The 21,413-nt window shown below is 43.3% G+C and overlaps 1 protein-coding gene across 3 annotated transcripts in view; it reads left to right on the top strand.

Annotated features, from left to right (window-relative positions):
• COL6A3 (collagen type VI alpha 3 chain) overlaps positions 1 to 20,461 on the top strand; it is a 68,737-nt gene extending 48,276 nt beyond the window's left edge. For all 3 annotated transcript variants that reach the window (XM_065881017.1, XM_065881016.1, XM_065881015.1), the window contains 10 exons: positions 253 to 349; positions 969 to 1,667; positions 2,852 to 2,954; positions 5,445 to 5,630; positions 5,668 to 5,675; positions 5,768 to 5,926; positions 7,312 to 7,575; positions 8,609 to 8,707; positions 19,495 to 19,659; positions 20,421 to 20,461. In XM_065881017.1, coding sequence (XP_065737089.1) covers positions 253 to 349; positions 969 to 1,667; positions 2,852 to 2,954; positions 5,445 to 5,630; positions 5,668 to 5,675; positions 5,768 to 5,926; positions 7,312 to 7,575; positions 8,609 to 8,707; positions 19,495 to 19,659; positions 20,421 to 20,461 — 1,821 coding nt within the window. The remainder of the gene's footprint in view (positions 1 to 252; positions 350 to 968; positions 1,668 to 2,851; positions 2,955 to 5,444; positions 5,631 to 5,667; positions 5,676 to 5,767; positions 5,927 to 7,311; positions 7,576 to 8,608; positions 8,708 to 19,494; positions 19,660 to 20,420) is intronic.
• The last annotated feature ends 952 nt before the right edge of the window (positions 20,462 to 21,413 follow it).

Here is a 21,413-nt window from a genome sequence, read left to right as displayed (position 1 = left end):
TAATCAGTGCCTTCCTTCCTAACCCTGTTTCCCAAGAAAGAGAAGATATTGATCTATTGGGGGTTTATTTAATTGATATGTTTATTAAATAATTATTTAATTTAATTATTTAATAATTATTAAATAATTATTTAATTGATGTGTTTATTAAATAATTGTGTTTATTTAATTGATGTGTATTCTTTGGCTACATTTTCTAATGGTAACTTACCCTGTGTACTCCTACTAAGGATTTCCTTTTGTTTAAACCAGATCAATAACACAGCGGTGGGTCATGCCCTTGTCCTACCAGCTAGTGGAGACCTCACGGACTTCTTGGAGAAAGTCCTGACTTGTCACGTCTGCTTGGGTAAGGTGCTTCTCTAAGAGAGAAAAAATCTGTCCGGCTGCAATTGCAAAACACACTATCTACAGAGGGACATTTGAGTGAATAATCATCACCTGTACAAAGAGCTTGAGTTAAATGAAGATTCACATAGTCTTATATTTACCAGCGTATATGCTGCGTAAGTAGTTTCCATCCTAAAAGCCGACTGCCCCCAAACAGAGCCTCTCTTCGTTAAGAGAATGATTAGGTCTATAGGTAACAAAGGAGGAAGTGGGCTCTGCTTATATTTTGACCTTGGAGTCCAGAATTTTATTATCTGGTTTTGTTTTTTATTATCTGGTAATGTGTTTCTGGAACACATTTCTTCAAGGAGTGGCAAAGAAGCAAGGTAGTTTTCTTTTCTTTTCTTTTCTTTCATTATGCCAATGCCATAGTATGTTAACAAGGATTTCAGCTTGATTTGTTTCCTCTAGTAAGTGCTAGGTGATAAAAACTGAACTCTGGCCATGATATTGTCAGCAAGGTATACATAGGTTTCTACATTATGTGACAATTCTAATGACCCCAGACTCCCCGCAGACTGATGTGCAGTGTCTCGCCAGGAGAGTCAGAATAAACGGGCTGCCATGCTTCTTTCTAGACATCTGCAACATCGACCCATCCTGTGGATTTGGCAACTGGAGGCCTTCCTTCAGGGACCGGAGAGCAGCGGGCAGCAACGTGGATATCGACATGGTTTTCATCTTAGATAGCTCCGAGTCCACCACTCCGTTCCAGTTCAATGAGATGAGGAAGTACATACAGTACCTGGTCCAACAGCTGGACATGAGCCCGGACCCCAAGGCCTCCCAGCACTTCGCCAGAGTGGCGGTCGTGCAGCATGCACCCTATGAGTCCGTGGGCAACGCCAGCGTGCCGCCCGTAAAGGTGGAATTCTCCCTGGCTGACTACGGCTCCAAGGAGAAGCTCCTGGCCTTCCTTGGCAGCAGGATGGCACAGCTCCAGGGCACCAGGGCTTTGGGTAGTGCCATCGACTATACCATTGAGAACATCTTTGAAAGCGCACCCAACCCACGGGACCTGAAGCTCGTGGTCCTGATGCTGACGGGCGAGGTGCAGAGCCAGCAGCTGCAGGAGGCCCAGAGAGCCATCCTGCAGGCCAAATGCAAGGGTTACTTCTTCGTGATCCTGGGCATTGGTAGGAAGGTGAACGTCAAGGAGCTGTACAGCTTCGCCAGTGAACCAAACGACATCTTCTTCAAACTCATGGACAAGTCTACTGAGCTCAATGAAGAGCCTCTGATGCGCTTCGGGAGGCTGTTGCCATCCTTCATCAGCAGTAAGTCCTGTGCACACTTGGCCCCCAGGGATGGGGCTGCAGGCATGGGAATGATAGCTAGTGTGCCCATGTTGACCTGTCCATTCATTCAACAAGTATATACTGGCACCTACCACATCCCAGACACACTGTTAGGAGCTGGGGTCGGCAGTTGACACAGACGGGAATCCTGCCCTTGTTCACTCGTTTATTCAACCAGACTTGACTAGACCCCTCCCAGCCATGGACTGTGTCCCTGGGAGTTTATAGTCTAGGTGGGTGAAGGGGTCAAGTGCACATTTATTAGGCATGACACGATATGCTGTTATGTCACATTGAGTGTGCCCTGATGGGGATCAGGGAAGCTTCTAGAAGGAGCAGCATTGATCTGGGCTTAGCCCCCAACCATACACTTGGATACCTCTGAGCCTTTACCCGATATGTCTCTCCCTCTGCTAAATGATCTCCACCCTTGCTTCAGCAACAAACCCGCATTCATCTTCAAAACTTATCTCCAGACCCCCTGCTCACTGCGATGGTCCCCACTCCCAAGGCTCGGGCAGCAGTGTTAATCAGGATGTTGTACTCACTGCATCTATCACATGGCCCGTTGGTCATTCATTTATGGGTAGACTGCGCATCCTGGAGGAGGTGTGTCATTCATCACTGCCTTGATGGAGTCAGGCACAGGAAAGCATCTAACAAATGAGGGAGATTTATAAAGTGTGACCTGTCTCCCTAAAGTTTTAGGGGAGAAATGTGAGGCAAGGGTAGGCCAGCGAGTTCACCCAGGAGCCACTATTACCGTCTTTGGAAAATTAAAACAGAAGTTTTGTTAAACAGCACTGAGAAAATGTTCAAAGTAATTCTATTTTAATGTGATGTTCTAGAGCTTGGAACTTGGTACATTCTGCACTTGATTTTTCTTCTATTCCTGTCTCCCCTCACATTGAGTAAATGCTACCGTTAACCTAATCACCCAAATATTGCCAAATAGGAGATACTGGCTTAAGGTGTTTTATGGATCAAGCACCATTATGCTTCATGTTTCAAATCACTGGACTTAGATTGTCTGGAAGAATGAATTAATCTGACAAATGTTCACGGACTACCTATACGTGATCCATTTAAGTCCTTAGCAGATTGATTTTAATTTGCATGTGGTTCACATGCCCTTAAATATTTCCTTCTCTCTTTTTCTCTAGGTAAAGATGCTTTTTACCTGACCCCAGATATCAGGAAACAGTGTGATTGGTTCCAAGGGGACCAACCGGCAAAGAATCTTGTGCAGTTTGGTTACAAACAAATGTAAGTGATTATAGTAACTGTCTTAGAAATTAGAGCGCTAGAGGGAATGCAGAGGTCCTTCAGCCAATGCCTAACTTTATGGGGTGAGGATGTTGAAATCCAGAAAACGTGACTTCCCAAATGTCACGTGGAGCATTTCAGAGGAAGAGTCTGTTGTATCCATTAGCTTTTGTTGCATAACAAATTACCTGAAACTTAGTGGCTTACAATAACAACTGTTTATGTAGTTTGAGATTCTGTGGGCTGGTGGGTTTTGCTTGGGCTCAGCTGGGCAGTTCTTCTGGCCTCTACAGAGCTCATTTTCATGTTTGTGGTCAGCTGCTGGTCAGCTGTGGACTGGTGGTCTAGGGTGGTCTTATGTGGCAAGCCTGGGTTTGTGCACAAGGAGACTGGGAGGGTTCCGTGAGAGAAGGTGGAGGTGAGCAAGTCCTCCTGAGGTCTAGGCTAGAGCTGGCACACTGTTGCCTGTGCCTTATCCTATTGGCCAAAGCGTGTCCAAAGCTGGCCTAGCTAGATTCAAGAGTGGGGAGCTGGGCTTGTTGGGGGAACCTGCCACATCACATCGCAAAGGGTGTGGGTACAGAGAAAGGGGGCCACTGGGGCCATACGTCCCAACAGTCTACTCTAACTGGTGTGCAATGATTTCATACAGAAAGATTGGACACATTAAGCAAAAAATGGACTCCCCTTCTCTCAAAATGATTAATGCTGTAATGACACAGGTGATGGCGTTAGCAAAGGCGGGGGACATGCATGGTCTCCTAGGAAGACCGATGAGATGGATGGGAGGTGGGTGGGGCTGCAGTGCCCATGGTGATGCTGGCTGCTCGGCACATGCTCCATAGCCTTATGTCCAGTGCCGTCGTTGGTGCCAACTCCAGGAGTAGAGAGGAGGCCACTGTGGCTGTGTGACAGAGGACTGGGCAAGGGGGACATGGTGGCAGGAACTGAGGTCAGGCACTGTACCAGCAATTGTGTCCCTCAAGAGAAGGCCACAGAGGATCATGCTTTGGGAGAGGGGGAGGTTCTGTCTGTTGCATTCAGATGAGATGCAGATTCGAATTATCCTTGTAAAGTGACTACCTGCCTTACTCTTGGCTGAGCCCCAGGGTGACCTCTTCCAACTGCCCATGCTTCTCCCTATACCCCTTAACTCCTTCAGCTTTTGCCATTGTCCTCAGAGGGAACGCTTCGCATTTCAGCCTAGTACGTTGAAAATCATTCCCAAGGCAGCAGTGACCCTTCTCTGGTGCTGTGATGCTCATTCTGCGTGATCTAGGTTCACAGGTTCTGTTTTTCTAGCCTTGTATTATCTGTACAATTTCCCTCGAACATTCCGTCAGGTTGGCTCAACTTTATCTTTAGGAAAGCAGAATGAACAAAGCAACCTGGTATCTGAAGTTTTATGACAGCAACTTGCAACTATACTGCCTATGCCATATAGCATGACATTTCTATAAAATAATGAACGTTCATCTCAGGGCAAGTAATGAACAAAATTGGGTCTGCCCTAGCATGTCTGATGGTTATGTTGCTGTTCTCTTTAGGGATTCATAGTAAATCAAGAAATTGTGAGAAAAACAACCACATACACAAAAATTAATACAAACGAAAATACACAACACGCCCTAGGAATGAAAGCGTATGCCGATTTGATCATTTTCCAGCTCAACACAGCAACTTGCTTATTTTTTTATTTAAACGTTTTAATGGAAGTATAGTTAGTTTACAATGTTGTATTAATTTCTGCTGTACAGTAAAGTGATTCACTTATACATATATACATTTTTTAAAATATTCTTTTCCATTATGGTTTATCACCGGTTATTGAATATGGTTCTCTGTGCTATACAGCAGGACCTTGTTATGTATCCATCCTGTATATGATAGCTTACATCTGATAACCCCCAACCTCCCACTCCATCCCTCCCCCAGCCACCCCCCCCCAGCCGGGGGCAACCACAAGTCTGTTCTCTATGTCTGTCTATTTCGTAGAAAGCTTCATTTAACACAGCATCTTGTTGAGTGGCTACTTTCTTATAACGAGCGTAGCTATTAAATGACCTCAGTTTTTGGTGTATGTGTTTCAGTTGGTCAATTTTTATAATTAGAGCATTATTTAAATATTTTATCTTTACTATTTATTATGAACAATAAGTATTATTATTATGACAATATTTATTTCTGTTTCTTTGCTCTCTTCCAGCTTTCATAAATTGAAAATAAGATTTCAGGTGTATTTATAGTACAATAGAGGCTTCATTTTTGATAATTCTATTTTTTATGTGCTGTTCAATGTCTTTCCGTGGCACAGGTCCTAAAAGGAAGGAATTTAGTATATGCAATGCTATATGTAATAGGTAAAAGCTACTGCATGCATGTTGGTGAGATAGCAAATTTTGTATAGCACATGGAGTTATGTCTTTGTCTATTTTAGATAGCAGGAGAAAATATGTATGAGTTGAAATAATATTTAATATGTTTTAACAGAAATGTTCCAAATAATGTTACTTCAAGTCCTACATCTAAACCGGTGACCACAGCAAAGCCAGTGACCACCACCACCAAACCAATAACAGTGGTAAACCTGCCGGCCTCAAAGCCAGCTTCCACGAGACCTGTGGCCGAGAGACCCGTGGCTGGGAGACCCATGGCCACCAAGCCCGAGGCTGTCAAGTCCACGGCCACCAAACCTGAGGCCGCCAAGCCCGAGGCCGCCAAGTCCTTGGCCAAGCCAGTGGCCACCAAGCCCGAGGTCGCCAAGCCTGTGACCACCAAGCTCGTGGCCACCAAGCCGGAGGTTTCGAAGACAGCCACAGTTAGACCCGCACTGGCCGCGAGGCCCGCAGCAGCAAAGCCGGCCCCTGCCAGACCCCCTGCTGCTGCCAAACCCATGGCCGCAAAGCCCGAGGCCCCCAGGCCCCAGGCAGCCAAACTGGCCGCCACCAGGCCAGCCACTGCTAAGCCCATGGGTAAGAAAGCCACCTACCTGGGATGTCTCATTTACTGTGTCCAGGGCTTGTCCCTTGAAGCCTGTTTACAAAGCAATCCAGACACGGTCCTTGATCTGCAATCTGACATCTAGATGATGTATTTTGAAAGGTGCTGGTTTGAGCATGGAATTACCAAAGCATCCCTTTTTATCTATATTAGAAAGCAATCTTTCTCTTCTCCGCCCCCCCACCCCCGCCCGCCATGAGGCTGGTGAGTTCCAAGCAAAGAGCAGGTGAAATACCCACCCCTCCGCCGCCTCTGCTGCCCGTTTTCCCACTCCCCACTCCAGCCCCAAACCCCCATCGGGGCAAGCATGGGAGCAGCTCATTCTCTCAGGGGTGTCAGTGGGCGGCCACCACCCACCTCTCCTGGAAATGCAACTGTCTTCAGTTAAAGGGATGAGTTCTAAGTAGATGTAGGGTTTTAGACCCCATCGAGGGAGTGAGAGAGAGAGAGAGAAAAAGCCTGTTGTCAGCTCTTAAATGGTGAAGCTTATGCTTCTATGCTTTAGTTCTGGAGCCAGACCCGCCTCCCTTAGAATATGACTCCCGAAGGTCTGGATGGAGCTTTGTAATTGCAGAAGGCTTGTCCCTGCTGGGAAGCATGTACCCATAGAGAAGAGGCCCAAGCCTCGTGCTGTGGCAACACTGAGGCGTTGCGTTTAGCAAATTGAAAAGTTAGAGCCCAGACGATTGTTCCATCCCCACAGACTGAACTACGTGCTGGTACTGCCCCTGGGAAGAATGCATTCCAGGCTGGATTAGATTTGGGGGTTGGGGGTTGGTGGGCTTAATGGGACTCAGACTATGTTATTTTATTTTTCCCGCAAAGAAGATGCTAGAAGTTCCTATAGAGTCACAAACTGTATAGAAAAGTGAAGGCAGGATGTATGTGCTCCTGAGAAAATGGAGATTGTCTTCATTTTATGAAGAGAGAGAAGCAGGGATCCCTTGAAAGAATTTCATGTCATACCCTAAAGTTCCATGATGTATATTTAATATATTTTAAGTTAGGGGCCTCATTCTGTCTTGAACGCTTCAGATTAAGCACCCTGGACCACACATTTTCAAAGTATTTCCTTAATAAGAGAGATTTTCAACAGGAAAAAAAAAAGATAATCGTGTACCTGGCCGATGAACAATGAGATTTTTGATTACTGTGAATTTCACGTTTCACATATGCTGGTAGGTTACAAGATCAGTATTTCTCTGGAGCTTGAAAGAGAAACTAGTTGTCTGCCTCACCCAAATTTCAGATCGACCGTCTACTGGTACATCTCTTTTAGAGTTCATCTCCGGCCTGTGTGTTACAGTCATTTAGGGTTTTATTTTCTGTCTCCTGCTCTCAGCACTCCATCTTGCAGTTAAGGCACCCCGAGAGGTCCACGCGTCTGAAATCACAGAGAACAGCGTCAAACTCCACTGGGAGAGGCCCGAGCCCCCCAGCCCTTATTTATACAACCTCACCATCACCTCGGCCCACGATCAGTCCCCGGTTCTGAAGCAGAACCTCACGGTCACGGACCACGTCATCGGGGGCCTGCTCCCTGGGCAGACGTACCATGTCACGGTGATCTGTTACCTAAGGTCTCAGGTCAGAGCCATCTACCAAGGCAGTTTCAGTACAAGTAAGTGCCCTGTCGGTTTAAGGGCGGTTGGCACCTGTCTCTGCATGGGATATCCAACGGCGCCATAAAGGGAACAGTGCTTATTCACTGACCTTTTTCTGAAACAGCAACAAGGTTAAAGCAAAATCCTGTGTGTTTCGGTTGCACCCAACTTGATAACTTAACGAAATGGAAAATGGGTTCCTTGTGAACTGTTGTCCTGCCTTGGGGGTCCTGGGCTACTTGATGCAGGAAACCAGATCCATGTGGCCTGAGTGCAGCCCCTTCCCAGGGAGGAAGAAATATGGTCATGGAACCTGGCTGGGTCTTGGCTGCCCACCATGTCCTGTGTCGGAAGCATGTCTCCATGGTCATTGAACAGAAAACACCACTGAGTCATGGCTCCTTAGGGATTCTCATCCCAGGGGCCACGGGATGTCCACAGGCACAATCAAAAGGGCACCAGCGTTTCCCTCCCCTGGTCTCATTGTGCTCAGGCTCTGCCCTCTGCTGTGTTGGCCCTGTGGCTCCTTTGCTGCCCCAAGTCCTGGCCGGCATGACTTCCCAGCCCCCTCCCCAAGTTGTCCTGGACCCTCACCCCCACCCCTGACTCTTCTTGACCCCTGCTGTTCCTGGGACGTGGAGGGGAGGCTCCCATTCTTTTCTCTTGGACCAGAGTTATTCATATCAAGGAACTATAATTGAGGAAAGGCAATTCCCATCAGTTACCATACAACCCATGAAGATTTGAGTCCAAAGACCCTTCAACCCTAGGGCTCTACTTCCTTGGACGGAAGCAGAAGATGTTCTGTGGAAAAATGTGAGGATCTCTTCCAGGTTCAGAAATTTCCTCCGTTTGCTTGTTGAGATGAATCAAACGTGCAGACAACAGACATAAGCAGTGTGTGTGGAGACTTCTTGGGTCTCTACGTTTCAGTGGCCCCTCCTTACATAAGACATGACCCAGAACGGCAGGCCTGCCTCAGTCCCATAGGGTTCCTAAGCCTTTCATTTTCTGAGTTACCTATTAGTGGTGTATCTTCTTCTTTTATAGAGAAAATTCAGCCTCCATCTCCACAAACGGCGAGGTCAGCTTCTAGTTCAACCATCAATCTAGTGGTGAGTGCCGAACGGCTGGCTGGGAGTAAAACAGGTGAGCTGTGAAACTATCAGGTCCACTGCAGCACTAAGAAAGCATTCTTCTGAACAGTTTAATCTGCTGGGGTTCTAATTCTCAGACCAGGAGTGACTTGTATGGAGAAAGTTTCAAAGTGGCTCTGTGTGGCCCCTCCTGGGCTTATTCTGCACATTCCAAGTTGCCTGTCCCCAGGATCTTAGAAAAAGTTGAATGAGGGCTGCTTTGGGAGCCATAGCCAGGAACTCATGTGTCCCTTAGTCATTTCACTGGTGCCTCATCTTGGGACTCGAGTTGATTTGTGGTGTGTGATGCAGTGAAGCATAGGATTTCATCCACTTGGTGATTTAATCTAATAAAAAACTGCTTAGAAGAATACAAGACAATTCAGACTGGAATCCATGAAATAAATGGGTTTGGAAGTGACCCATGGGATCAATGTTCTGGTCCCAATTTCCTAAGCACATGCCCTGGCTTAGTCTAGCCTGCCATTCTCTATGTGTCTGACCCCAAGCATGTGCACATTTTATGTGAAATCCATGATGAGTCAGATGTGTTTCTGGAAGTGACAGTTGTGACTTGCTTTTGTCCTGGGCAGTGGAACTCTGGGGGACCCAGAACATGAGCTATGATTGTTCATCTGTGGGAAACTGGTTATTGAAATAGCCAATATGCTTTGCTTAAGAGTATTCTGCAAAAGATATTGGTACTAATTCCACAGTCAAGGGTATTTAGATATCTTATTGTTTACAGACCCCAAAGCAAAGGGTTTCCACTAGTTATAGGGACAGTTCATTCGTTTTTGATATATTGGCCACAGTCAGGAGAAGGAAGGCATATCTCTTTATGTTGTTAATTTCTGCAACGGACTATGACGAAAGCCATATATCGAGTGCCCAGCTGCTTTCCTACAGTGCTAGATTTAAAAGCAGCCGTGCTTTCTCAATATGCCCTGCATTGTCAGAAGCAGCAACAAATTACTTTTTGAGCTGTTGGCAAGGACTCCCTATTTTACTCTTTCCAGTTTAAGTTTTAAAGTGACCCTTGTTTCTCCACCTCATCCTTTTTGTAGAGTTTGCATCGTATCTCATCAGTGTTTAAATGAAATTGGGTGGTTTATGACTCCACACACCCATCTCTTTGGGGCCACTTGGAAATACAGGGCTCTCAATTCTTTTAGTTATTTCTAGAGGGAATCTTCTCTATTACCAGAATAGTATTTTTCTTTAACATCTTTATTGGAGTATAATTGCTTTACATTGTTGTGTTAGTTTCTGCTTTATAACAAAGTGAATCAGCTATACATATACATATATCCCCATATCCCCTCCCTCTTGCGTCTCCCTCCCACCCTCCCTATCCCACCCCTCCAGGTGGTCACAAAGCACCGAGCTGATCTCCCTGTGCTATGCGGCTGCTTCCCACTAGCTATCTGTTTTACATTTGGTAGTGTGTATGTGTCAAGGCCACTCTCTCACTTTGTTCCAGCTTCCCCTTCCCCCTCCCCGTGTCCTCAAGTCCATTCCCTACGTCTGCGTCTTTATTCCTGTCCAGCCCCTAGGCTCATCAGAACAATTTTTTTTTTTTTAGATTCCAGATATATGTGTTAGCATACGGTATTTGTTTTTCTCTTTCTGACTTACTTCACTCTGTATGACAGACTCTAGGTCCATCCACCTCACTACAAATAATTCAATTTCGTTTCTTCTTATGGCTGAGTAGTATTCCATTGTATACATGTGCCACATCTTCTTTATCTATTCATCTGTCGATGGACACTTAGGTTGCTTCCATGTCCTGGCTATTGTAAATAGAGCTGCAGTGAACATTGTGGTACATGACTCTTTCAATTATGGTTTTCTCAGGGTATATGCCCAGTAGTGGGATTGCTGGGTCATCTGGTAGTTCTATTTTTAGTTTTTTAAGGAACCTCCATACTGTTCTCCATAGTGGCTGGAATAGTATTTTATTCCATTGATGGACTTTCCCTGTGTCCATGTATACATGGTTTATCTATATCTGTACTTCTACAGTTATCTAACTACCTATCTATCTTTTAATTCATCTACAACCCATACTGACATGTGGTATCAGGAGTTACTAGAAAGAAGATGATGAGTCAATGCAGGAATTATGAAACTATTACATACACAGATGTGTGATAAGGGTCAAAAAACCAACTACTTATAGAGCTGCAAAGTGTTTTAAAATGGTTTACTTTTAGAAACAAGTTTAGGAATTGGTCTTTGTTAGAGACAGCCACGTGTTTTATAGACTCCTTTTGCCTTTCCAATGGAAAGACTGACAGAAAAACCAAGAAATTCTCTCCTCTTGACATAAATTTATGGGAACAGTTCAAGAATTCATGGTAGATTGGGTAATTAAGTTTTAACTTAAGAGTTGTATAAAAAGATTTTATAAAAACTTTTAATGCTATGATTTTTAACTCAAACTAAAAAAATGCCAGTATGGATGTGGCATGGTGGTTTGGGATGGAGAAGAAAACAAGTCTCAACCCCTTTGATTTCTTATTTTTTAATTGAAGTATAGTCAATTTACAATGTTGTGTTAGTTTCTGGTGTACAGCAAAGTGACTCAGTTATGCGTATATATATATATATACATATATATATTCTTTTTCATTTTCTTTTCCATTATGGGTTATTACAGGATATTGAATATAGTTCCCTGTGCTATACAGAAGGACTTTGCTGTTTATCTATTTTGTATATAGTAGTTTGTATCTGCTAATCCCAAACTCCTAATTTATCCCTCCCCTGCCCGTTTTCCCCTTTGGTACCCGTAGGTTTGTTTTTATGTCTGTCAGTGAGTCTGTTTCTGTTTTGTAAATAAGTTCATTTGTGTCATATTTTAGATTCCACATATAAGTGCTATCATAGGGTATTTGTATTTCTCTGGCTTACGTCATTTAGTACGATCATCTCCAGGTCCATCCATGTTGCCGCACATGGCATTATTTCATTCTTTTTTATGGCTGAGTAGCATTCCATTGTGTATATGTACCATGTCTTCCTTATCCATTCATCTGTTGATGGACACTTAGGTTGCTTCCACGTCTTGGCTATTGTAAATAGTGCTGCTATGAACATGGGTGCGTGTATCTTTTTAAATTAGAGTTTTCTCAACTCCTTTGATTTCTGCTCATAATCAAGGGACAATAGATAAGCCTTTGTCCCCTGCACTGGGGGTTCCCTGCAGGCCCTAGTGCACCCCAGCTACCTTCCTGAGTCATCTCCCAACACAACGCTTGAGCTCAGAGAAGCCACAATGGACCACCAAATGGATTTCACCAAAGATATGGGTCAGGACAGATGACATTCTGACTTCAAAGTCCCTGAAATCTGTGCATATCATTTGCCACTTGCTGGTAACTTCACCCCTCACAGAGTGTGGGAAAAGTAAAACTTCTAGCAAATTCAGTGCTTCACTGAGAGAAAATGATTAGGAATAAATTACACAATGAGATTTAGGGATGTTTTTGGTTCTCTTATATATGGTCCAGAGGGAATAAGAATATATAAACAGTGTTGAGTTAATATAAACAACACAAACTTTAAGCAAGAATCTGGCTGAGCTCTCTTGTTTTTTAAGACTGAGTCACAGATTCAGACGTAGGAAGGTGTTTTCAATCTAGACCTTCAACACTTAGGTCTCCTCTCTTCATGTGACAGACAGAAAAGAGATTTTGAGACTGGGGCGTTTGTGTCCTTCAAGGCGATGGGTGGTAGTTACATACAGATGAGTCCAAAACCTTTCTCCTTCCTTCTGATCAGTACAGAGCCCTCAAACCCAGGACTTGAATGTTCTTTCGCCCTTCCTTTCATGTGTGTGTGCACACACACGTGTATATATTTCCCCCCTAGTGATTCAAGTCAGCCTGAAAATATAAATTACTTGCTCTTCTTTTTTTTTTTAATTTTTGTTTATTTTATTTATTTTTATTTTTGGCTGCATAGGGTCTTAGTTGCGGCACGCGGGCTTCTCGCTAGCTGAGGCGTGTGGGCTCAGCAATTATGGCGGCACGTGGCATCTTAGTTCCCCGACCAGGGATCAAGCCCGTGGAAGGTGGATTCTTAACCACTGGACTACCAGGGAAGTCCCTTACTTGCTCTTCTTAAGAACAAGTTTCTGCATAATTCATCTCTAGCCTGCAAGTAACAAAACAGCGCTTTGAAAAAAAAAAAAAAAAGCCCAGCACTTTGCCTGGAGAAGTCGCTTAATAAACATCTGCTAAATGAACATATGTAGGTGTACACACACACACACACCATTTTGAATGCTCTTCTTCAATGAAATTAATTGGGTATTTACTTTAAAATGTATAAATTGAAAATGGGTAAACAGGATTAGGAGATGGAAGCTTGTTTTCCCTCCTCCCTACCAACCCCTCCCGCATATAATCAAGGCATCTTAGAAATTTTTTCCAGGGGGTGAAACATTTTAATATATTCCTATTTTTGCAGATAGAAAAGGAGTAACAACAAATCATTGTTTATAAGAAACTTAAAAAAATATACTAACTATACTTTTCCTCAGTAGTTTCAGGTATATTTCACATCTAAATATCAATTGCCACAATATGCATTATTTCTCCAAAGACGTATTTTCTAGACAATTCAGGCAAAAATAAGTTTTAAAACTAGCTTTTATATGTGGACGTGAATGCAGTTTAATTCCAGCACCAGTTCATTACAGTTCGTCTCTGTAAGCACAAACACAGTTTGTGCTTACAGAGATGTGTTCCTTTCTTAGTTTTAAATGCTAGATACTATTTTTGTTTTTTGACCTTGGCATGCAGCTTGCAGGATCTTAGTTCCCCAACCAGGGATCGAACCTGGGCCCACAGCAGTGAAAGCACCGAGTCCTAACCACTGGACCACCAGGGAATTCCCTAGACACTCTTCTTTGCTTTTTTACCTCTATGAATAAAAGATTTACTGGGTTTTGATTCTATCTTTAGGAACTGAATTTTGTCATAGTTTACCACTTGGGGTTTAGGAAACATGGTGACCAGTGTTTGAATCTATGCAGGAAATTGTGGGCAAAAATCCTGTGAAATAAAAGGTCTTTGGTCCATGGCATCCAATGAAGGGGGAGAAGATTGAGCAGTCCTAATATTTGAGTTTTCATATGTTAATATTTGCCCCTTTTGAAATTCACATTTAATAGGTACTTCTTTACCAGAAATTTGACACAGGCATGTAATGGGAGGATAGCCTAGTGAGGGGATTCTTTGTCCCCCATCTGAGGCCTGGCCCTGTGTCACATGGAGTGTGAGGTGTGGCAGTAAGGCCTCAGCTTGAGATGAAGGTTGATTACAACAGCAAACCAATAGCATCATTACTAACCATTCAGGATTCCAGACTTTGCAATACTACATGATTCCATTTTAAATGGTTAATACTTGTATTTTCCTCAACAAAACAAGCCCTGCAAAAAGAAAGATCCCACCCCACTTTTTGCTTTCCTCAGCACCTAAGGGCATCACACCCACTTTTCTGAGATACATTTGCTGCCTGAAAATGGCAGTTAGCAGCAATTAAACAAATCTTTTGGTGCTTGTCACAGTCTTAAAGAAGTACCGACTGTGCTAGGCATTTTTGCGGTATGTTTTGTGGCTGCTAGTTTTGAGGATGCTGTATTGTTGCTAATGTTGGTTTTAGGTTTTTGTTACCATCTCTCTCTTTCTCCTTCTCATTTTTGGCCAAAGAAGACTTGGATGAATATTTTACATGCATATGATTAGTAAAGTTAAGACTCTGAAGTTTCTAAACAGCAAAAAAAAAAAAATTTAACTCAGAAAAGAATGAATCCTAAATTATTGGCCCACCCATGTGTGAAGAAATGTTTCAATGCAGAAGAGAATAAAAATAACTAACACAATGTGTAACATTCTTTTCTACTCACCCTAGAAATTAGCAATCTGTAGAAATGACCATATTTTGTCTGATCAGGCATTCCTGGGTCAGTTACACAGCTCTGAAGGAAATAAGTTCAGCAATGTTTTACTTACTTTGTTGATTCTAAGATGTACAATTTTCCCCATTGTAGTACCTCTGAAATTGAAATATGACTTGAAGTTGATGACATGTCATGGCTTATTGGCAGCATTTTCTCTTACTTAGTGGATTATAAAACGCTAGTACATTATAAAATTAAGATGCCTTAGATTTGATGAAATCCAGTATTTGCTTGGCTGTGTTCCACCATGAATATACAGCATTGGCTGCCATAAAACGATGTGATGGGGAAAATATATGACTTTATGTTGATAATAATTTAAAGAACTAACTTAACCCCAGAAGTTGAGGTACATTCAATGGCTACAAATATTTTCTCTACTTTGAGGAGACGTAGCCGTCTTCAGGGCTGTGTGTTTACTGCTGCATGAGAATGTAGCTAAGTCAGCTACCATGTTTGGGTTATGACGGGTCTCCAAGGGCATTTGGTATTTTTTTATTGTGAGCTATAAAAGTCTTATGAAAGAAAACTCTATTGGTCAAGACCTGAAACTACATTTAAAATGCAACTACAGCTACATTGAAAATAAGGTTAAAAGTACAAAAAAAGTTTCTTTGGTACTTTTTGAGCCAATCCACACTCAAAATGTAGACACAGGAAAGTTTTATTCATTCCTGCCAATTGTATCTGCTTCAGAGGTTTGGAAGCACTTTATATCATGTCAACAATGTCTGATCCTAAGGCAATTAAACCTTCTTCTTGTTTTGAAACCATTAAACTAACGAGGAACATATTTACACATATTCACAACTGCAGCCTAAACCCTTTCCCCTCCTCTCAGCTCCCACGATTTTGCTTAAGAAAGAACTTAAATACTGATGACTTGCTGGTTTGGAAAATGTCAAATTGATGTCTTTAAAAAGGCTGCTTTGCAATAGAGACACAGACATAGAGGATAAGCGTATGGACACCAAGGGGGGAAAGCGGGGTGGGATGAACTGGGAGATTGGGATTGACATATATACACTAACTAATATGTGTAAAATAGATAACAGTGAGAACCTACTACATAGCACAGGGAACTCTACTTCACTTCGCTGTACGGTAGAAACTAACACAACATTGTAAAGCTACTATACCCCAATTAAAAAAAGAAGTTTAAAGAAATAAATAATGATAATTTTAGAATCACAGAACTAAAAAAAAAAATGCTGCTTTTAGACACTATACAAATCTCAACTGATAAAAAAAGGCAAGATTTTCCAATTCAACATGTTTTTGGTTTCAAACACTTTTTCTAGTAATAACATAATAGATATTCATTGTGAAGAATTCAGGACATACAGAAAAATGTAAGAAAAATATGATTCCCATAATCAAACACTGATGGCCATTTATGGCCACCATTAATGATCCAATGCATATCTTTCCTGTTTTTTTCCCATGAATATTACACGTGCACACACACACGTCTTTCTTACAAAAGTAGGCTGTGTTTCTCTGGGTGCCTTCCACCCCATGGCTGTTGTTCCAGAATGTAGGTTGGCTCCTGTGGTTTCTGTGAGCGTGGGATTCCTTGGACAGGGTTTCTCCAGGCATCACGCTTGCATCAGTTTCCTCTCATGTTTGGAAGCTCACTGAAGCCCAGTAACCGTTGACTATTTCACCAGGAAGTTTCACCAGATGGGGATCTGAATCAGGCAGCCTTTCAAGTCTCTCTTTTAAAATGAAACTTATTATTATTTTTTATACATTTATTTATTTATTTTTGGCTGCGTTGGGTCTTCGTTGCTGCGCGCAGGCTTTCTCTAGTTACGGCGAGCGGGGGCTACTCTTTGTTGTAGTGCGCGGGCTTCTCATTGCAGTGGCTTCTGCTGTTTTGGAGCACTGGCTCTAGGCACGCGGGCTTCAGTAGTTGTGGCTCGCGGGCTCTAGGGCGCAGGCTCAGTAGTGGTGGTGCACCGGCTTAGCTGCTCCGCGGCATATGGGATCTTCCTGGAGCAGGGCTCGAACCAGTGTCCCCTGCGTTGGCAGGCAGGTTCTTAACCACTGCGCCACCAGGGAAGCCCTAAACTGAAACTTATAAAAAAATTGAAAAAAATAAAATGAAACTTATTTACATTGTTATTCTAGGCAAAAGTGAATCAGGAAAGGTTGGTGATAATTCTCACTCCCCATGGTCTCTTAGGCTCTGGTTGGGTTCTCAGTATAAGGAGGAGAAAAATCAATGAATGTGTAGCCAGACACTTCTCTTGGATCAAGGACCCCAGGTTCCCCCAGGGCTGGGCCCCAAGGGGAAAACTCTTTCTGGAGGGAAACATAAATAGCTGTCATGTCCAAAGACTTGTTCTAGGGAAAAACTCAGTGAGAGCCAACCATCCTTCTTTGGACCCTAGGACACTTCAATGTTGTAGACTTTGACACCATTGTTCTAGCATATGCAGACATAGCTTGGGTGAGTCCAGCCTGCGTGGGTCTCAGAGATCAAATGACGGGAGTTTAAAACTTTCTCTTCTTAAGAACAGAAAGCCTCCCATTTTCATGCTTTAAAAATGGAGAACCCCAGGCTCTTGTCTTTGTATAAAGTTGAGGCCCACATTAACATATTTCTCTTGGTTCTCCAAGAATTTACGTGTCCAGAGTAGTAGCATCCTCATATTCCATTAGTAAACCTTAAAGGTCTTGGCAGTGACTCCTGCTGGAATAAAGGATGTAGAATGCAAGAGCTGTAGTTTGGTACCACAGACTGAAGGTGAAACTCAAGGGAAATTGGAAAAGCCAGTTGGTCAGGGAGCAGTGTCCTGCTGCTGGGCTGCCTCCAGGCTGGGTGTCCTTGGGTCTGGGAAGACTTCTGTTGCTTCAGAAGAGCACAGGGGAGTAGGACCTGAAGAGCTAAACACAGATGGCCAGGACTGGGTGCACTTGGAACAAAGTGGAACCAACCTGGGCCACTGGGGGATGCTCTGGGGAAGAAAGGGGAGGGGATGAGGCGACCATTTGGCCAAGTTCCCATGCTAACAGGGGACCCACCGGTAAACAAGGGATGTGTGTTGGTGCTTGAACGATCTTGCCTGGCTCAGTCCCCTCATTCCTTCAAACCAGGCCTTCTCCTCTAGCGTTGGCACATCTGAGAGGAAGCAAGTTGTTTTTGTAAGTTGTCATCATTTTATCCTGGCCTCATTTGGGTCTTCAAAAGCTCTTGGTAGCACTGCTGGCCTTCTGGGCCTCTGAAAGTGTCTGCAACTCAGAGATGCTGTAGGTGTGGGGTCACTTTCCTCCTGGGGGCGGGGATGACAGCCTCCCCAGAGTCACCAGGTAGCGTCTTAGACCAATTCTGAGCCTGAATCCTGTTCCTGGGAGTCTGGTCCATTATGCTTGACCTGAGCTTTGGTTTTCGACCTGAGCTTTGGTTTTCTACCTGAAGACCTAGATTTTCCTTTTACTTCTTGTTACCCACCATCCCTGAAGATGCCTACCACCCCTGCCATCCATGGAGCTGGGGAAAAGGCCCCTGGAAATGTCAGCCCTGTGTGGGGAGGGCCGGTGATTCACGGGTGTTAGTTACGCACATAAACATGTAACATTGTCCACTCCAGGGGTTTGTTTTACGTTTTTCAAACTTTCAGATAACAGTTGATATTAATGTTTCTCTTTTCCAGCCAGATGTAGAGTTTGCCAGAAAACACTGTAAACAGAAGTTTTACTGTGTGTGAACTGTAAAGTTTTCTTTTTTTCCAGGCGTGGTGGAGAATGTAGCTTTTACTCTGCAGCTGGACTGCATCAGAAGCATGCATTTAAAACATAAACTTCCTTAACTGGAAAAAGAATGCTGTCTTCGGAATAGCTTTGCAATGTGACATTTTTGCTTCTGTGAATTTTGCATCAGTGTTAGCTCTTCTTTTGGCTTGTTAAATTTGACTGGTCACAAAGGTAGTAGCTACACACACACAGACACAACACATGTGTGCATATACACACATTTAAAAATTTTATTTATTTATTTACTTTTGGCTGCATTGGGTCTTTGTTGCTGTGTGTGGGCTTTCTCTAGTTGCGACAAGCGAGGGCTACTCTTCACTGTGGTGCGCGGGCTCTAGGCACTCGGGCTTCAGTAGTTGTGAAACGTGGGCTCAGTAGCTGTGGCTTGCGGGCTCTACAGTGCAGGCTCAGTAGTTGTGGCGCACGGGCTTAGTTGCTCCATGGCATGTGGGATCTTCCCAGACCAGGGCTCAAACCCATGTCCCCTGCATTGGCAGGTGGATTCTTGACCACTGTGCCTCCAGGGAAGTCCCTACACACATATTCATAAAGGATTTTCTTTTTGCACTTTGACTTTTGTTTTTAATCTACCCGGCTTGTAGTGAAATGGAGAGTCTTGTTTTTGAATGGCATTCTGACAGAACTTAATTGTTATTTTGCAAGGAGTAGAAAACTCCAAGGTTTTAAAATTAGGTTTCTTCTCCAGGGGTTGAGCATTGAAAGAACCGGAGACTAAGTGACCCAGTGATTGGAAAGGGGAAAACACAGTTCATTTAATCTGAAATCATCCAATAATAATTGCCAACATTTGGGATTCCAAGTGTAGTTTACGAAGTCCTTTCATCGATAAGATTGTATTTATTGCTCTCAGATCTGTAGGTGATTATTATGTCCACTTGACAGTGAGGAAACTGAAGACTGGGGAGGTAAAGGAAGTTTTCCTCTGGAAACTCTTCTGTTTTCTCTCTCTGACAGCACTGTGATTAGAGCTTCAGCCCCTCACGCTGGGAGCACAGTAACTTACACGTTCTCATTAATCCTCTTTCCCCATCTTGTTCTTCAAGATATATGTAAGTTGCCAAAAGAAGAAGGAACTTGCAGGGACTTTATATTAAAATGGTACTATGATTCCGTTACTGAAAGCTGCGCCAGATTCTGGTACGGAGGCTGTGGTGGAAATGAAAACAGATTTGATTCGCAGGATGAATGTGAAAAGGTTTGCCCTCCTGGTAAGTGATTCTTCTTTTGTGTTGGTGGTTTTTGCAGGTAAGGGATCCAGGCCAATAATTCACCTTTTAAAGATATTTGAATGATAATAATGATGATAGATTTGAAAAAGAAGATAAATTGGATTTTCAGATGAGGAAAGTGTACAAATAAAACACACGGGGTTAATTTTCTGAGTTATTATGGTTTCCTAAAAACATACTTGCATACTTGTATTTTTGCCGATGAGGAAACATACGGTGGACCACTCCTTACCCTTCAGAAATATTACTAAGTTTCTGTTATTCATAAAATACTGTAACAGACATGGTTATTAGGAAAATAATATAATGAACAATTAATAATAACTGCTATATAGTCTATTCAACTTTAAATAATCTTGCTTCCTCTAAATGATAATGTGGACTGCCAGGCCATGCGATATCTCCATTATGCTGGGCAGCGTGATTGGTAATAAAATCAGAACAGCTGCACAGAGATTCTGGGGCTGGTGCGGAATGGGAGCGCTGGGTTTGCTTAAAGGCCAGGCAGGTGATGCCAGGAGAGAGAAAGGGCTCAGATGGCACAGAAAGCCCCAAACCCCAGGCCAAGAAGCTCCAGGGGAGCCACTGAAGGAAATGAACTGAAAAGTGAGATTGGTGATGAAAGCCAGAGGCCATGGATATTTTCATGAGAAATACAGTGTCCTTTTGGGTCAGTAATGTGACTTTCCCCCTCCTCTTCCTTTCCACCCTCACCCGCTGCCCCCGCCATCCATGCTCAGTGCTCATCAAGCCCGGAGTCATTGCTGCGATTGGGACCTAAGCGCGGCTGACCAGTGACACATACCTCTTGAAGAAGAAGGAGTCCGCCATCGCCAGTCGTCTTTGTAGAAGCTCTGGGTATAGATTCCCTTGCACTGTACCATTTCATGCTTTGATTTACACTCGAACTTGGGAGGAAACGTCTGCTGCATGACCTATCAATATGGTGCTAAATGTGTCTGTGGAGTCAACCCTCTTTGTCTCCGGGCAATTACATTGTATACTTTGAACGTTGTGTAATAGTTATCCACTGCTGGTGTTTATGTGAACATTCCTATAAATTCAAATTCCCTCTGGAGTTTCACGTTATGCCTGTTATAGGCAAGTGTAAGATTAGAAAATAACCCCCAATTTCACAGCTACTCTATATACTTCTGCTTGGTTCATTTTTTTCCCCTCTTAATTAAGCATGACTTTAGATGGAAAGCCTGTGTATGGAGAAAAAACAAGAGTCTAACTTTTCCATTTCCCCCCCAATTTCCTGGATTAGATTTTGAGCGAATTTCCTTTTTCTAGAGCTTCTAACAAACAACCTAGCTAGAGGGAAGCAAAATCCCCTAATCTTTGTACACTGTTGTGGGACCAATGCGTTAATTAAAGGATGTAAAGAAAGTCATAATAGAGATTTTTTTGGCATTCCTCTAATGTTGTGTCTGTGTTGCTTTTTTTTTGGGGGGGGTGTTAATTTTAATTTTAAAATTTTTAGGAAATTTATACAAAGAAACTTTTTAATAAAGTATATTGAAAGTGGTGTGGGTTTGGTGTTCTTGGCTGTGTCGTTTCCCTAGCACCTGTTATCAGAATCACCCCAGGACAGGGGAATTGGAGCCCGTTCAAGCCCCCAGTCTTGGGTACCACCCTTTGATTTCCAGCGAAGGGGCAAGGGCGCTCTATCGACAGTGGGAAACCCGGTGGATCCAGCTCTCCATGGCCGGGTGGGTCACGTTCCTTGC

Source organism: Phocoena phocoena, chromosome 7 (genome assembly GCF_963924675.1).
Source record: "Phocoena phocoena chromosome 7, mPhoPho1.1, whole genome shotgun sequence".
In the NCBI taxonomy this organism is placed as follows: Eukaryota; Metazoa; Chordata; class Mammalia; order Artiodactyla; family Phocoenidae; genus Phocoena; species Phocoena phocoena.
Note: the sequence above shows the minus strand (reverse complement) of the source record. Positions and strands in the feature narration are given on the sequence as shown.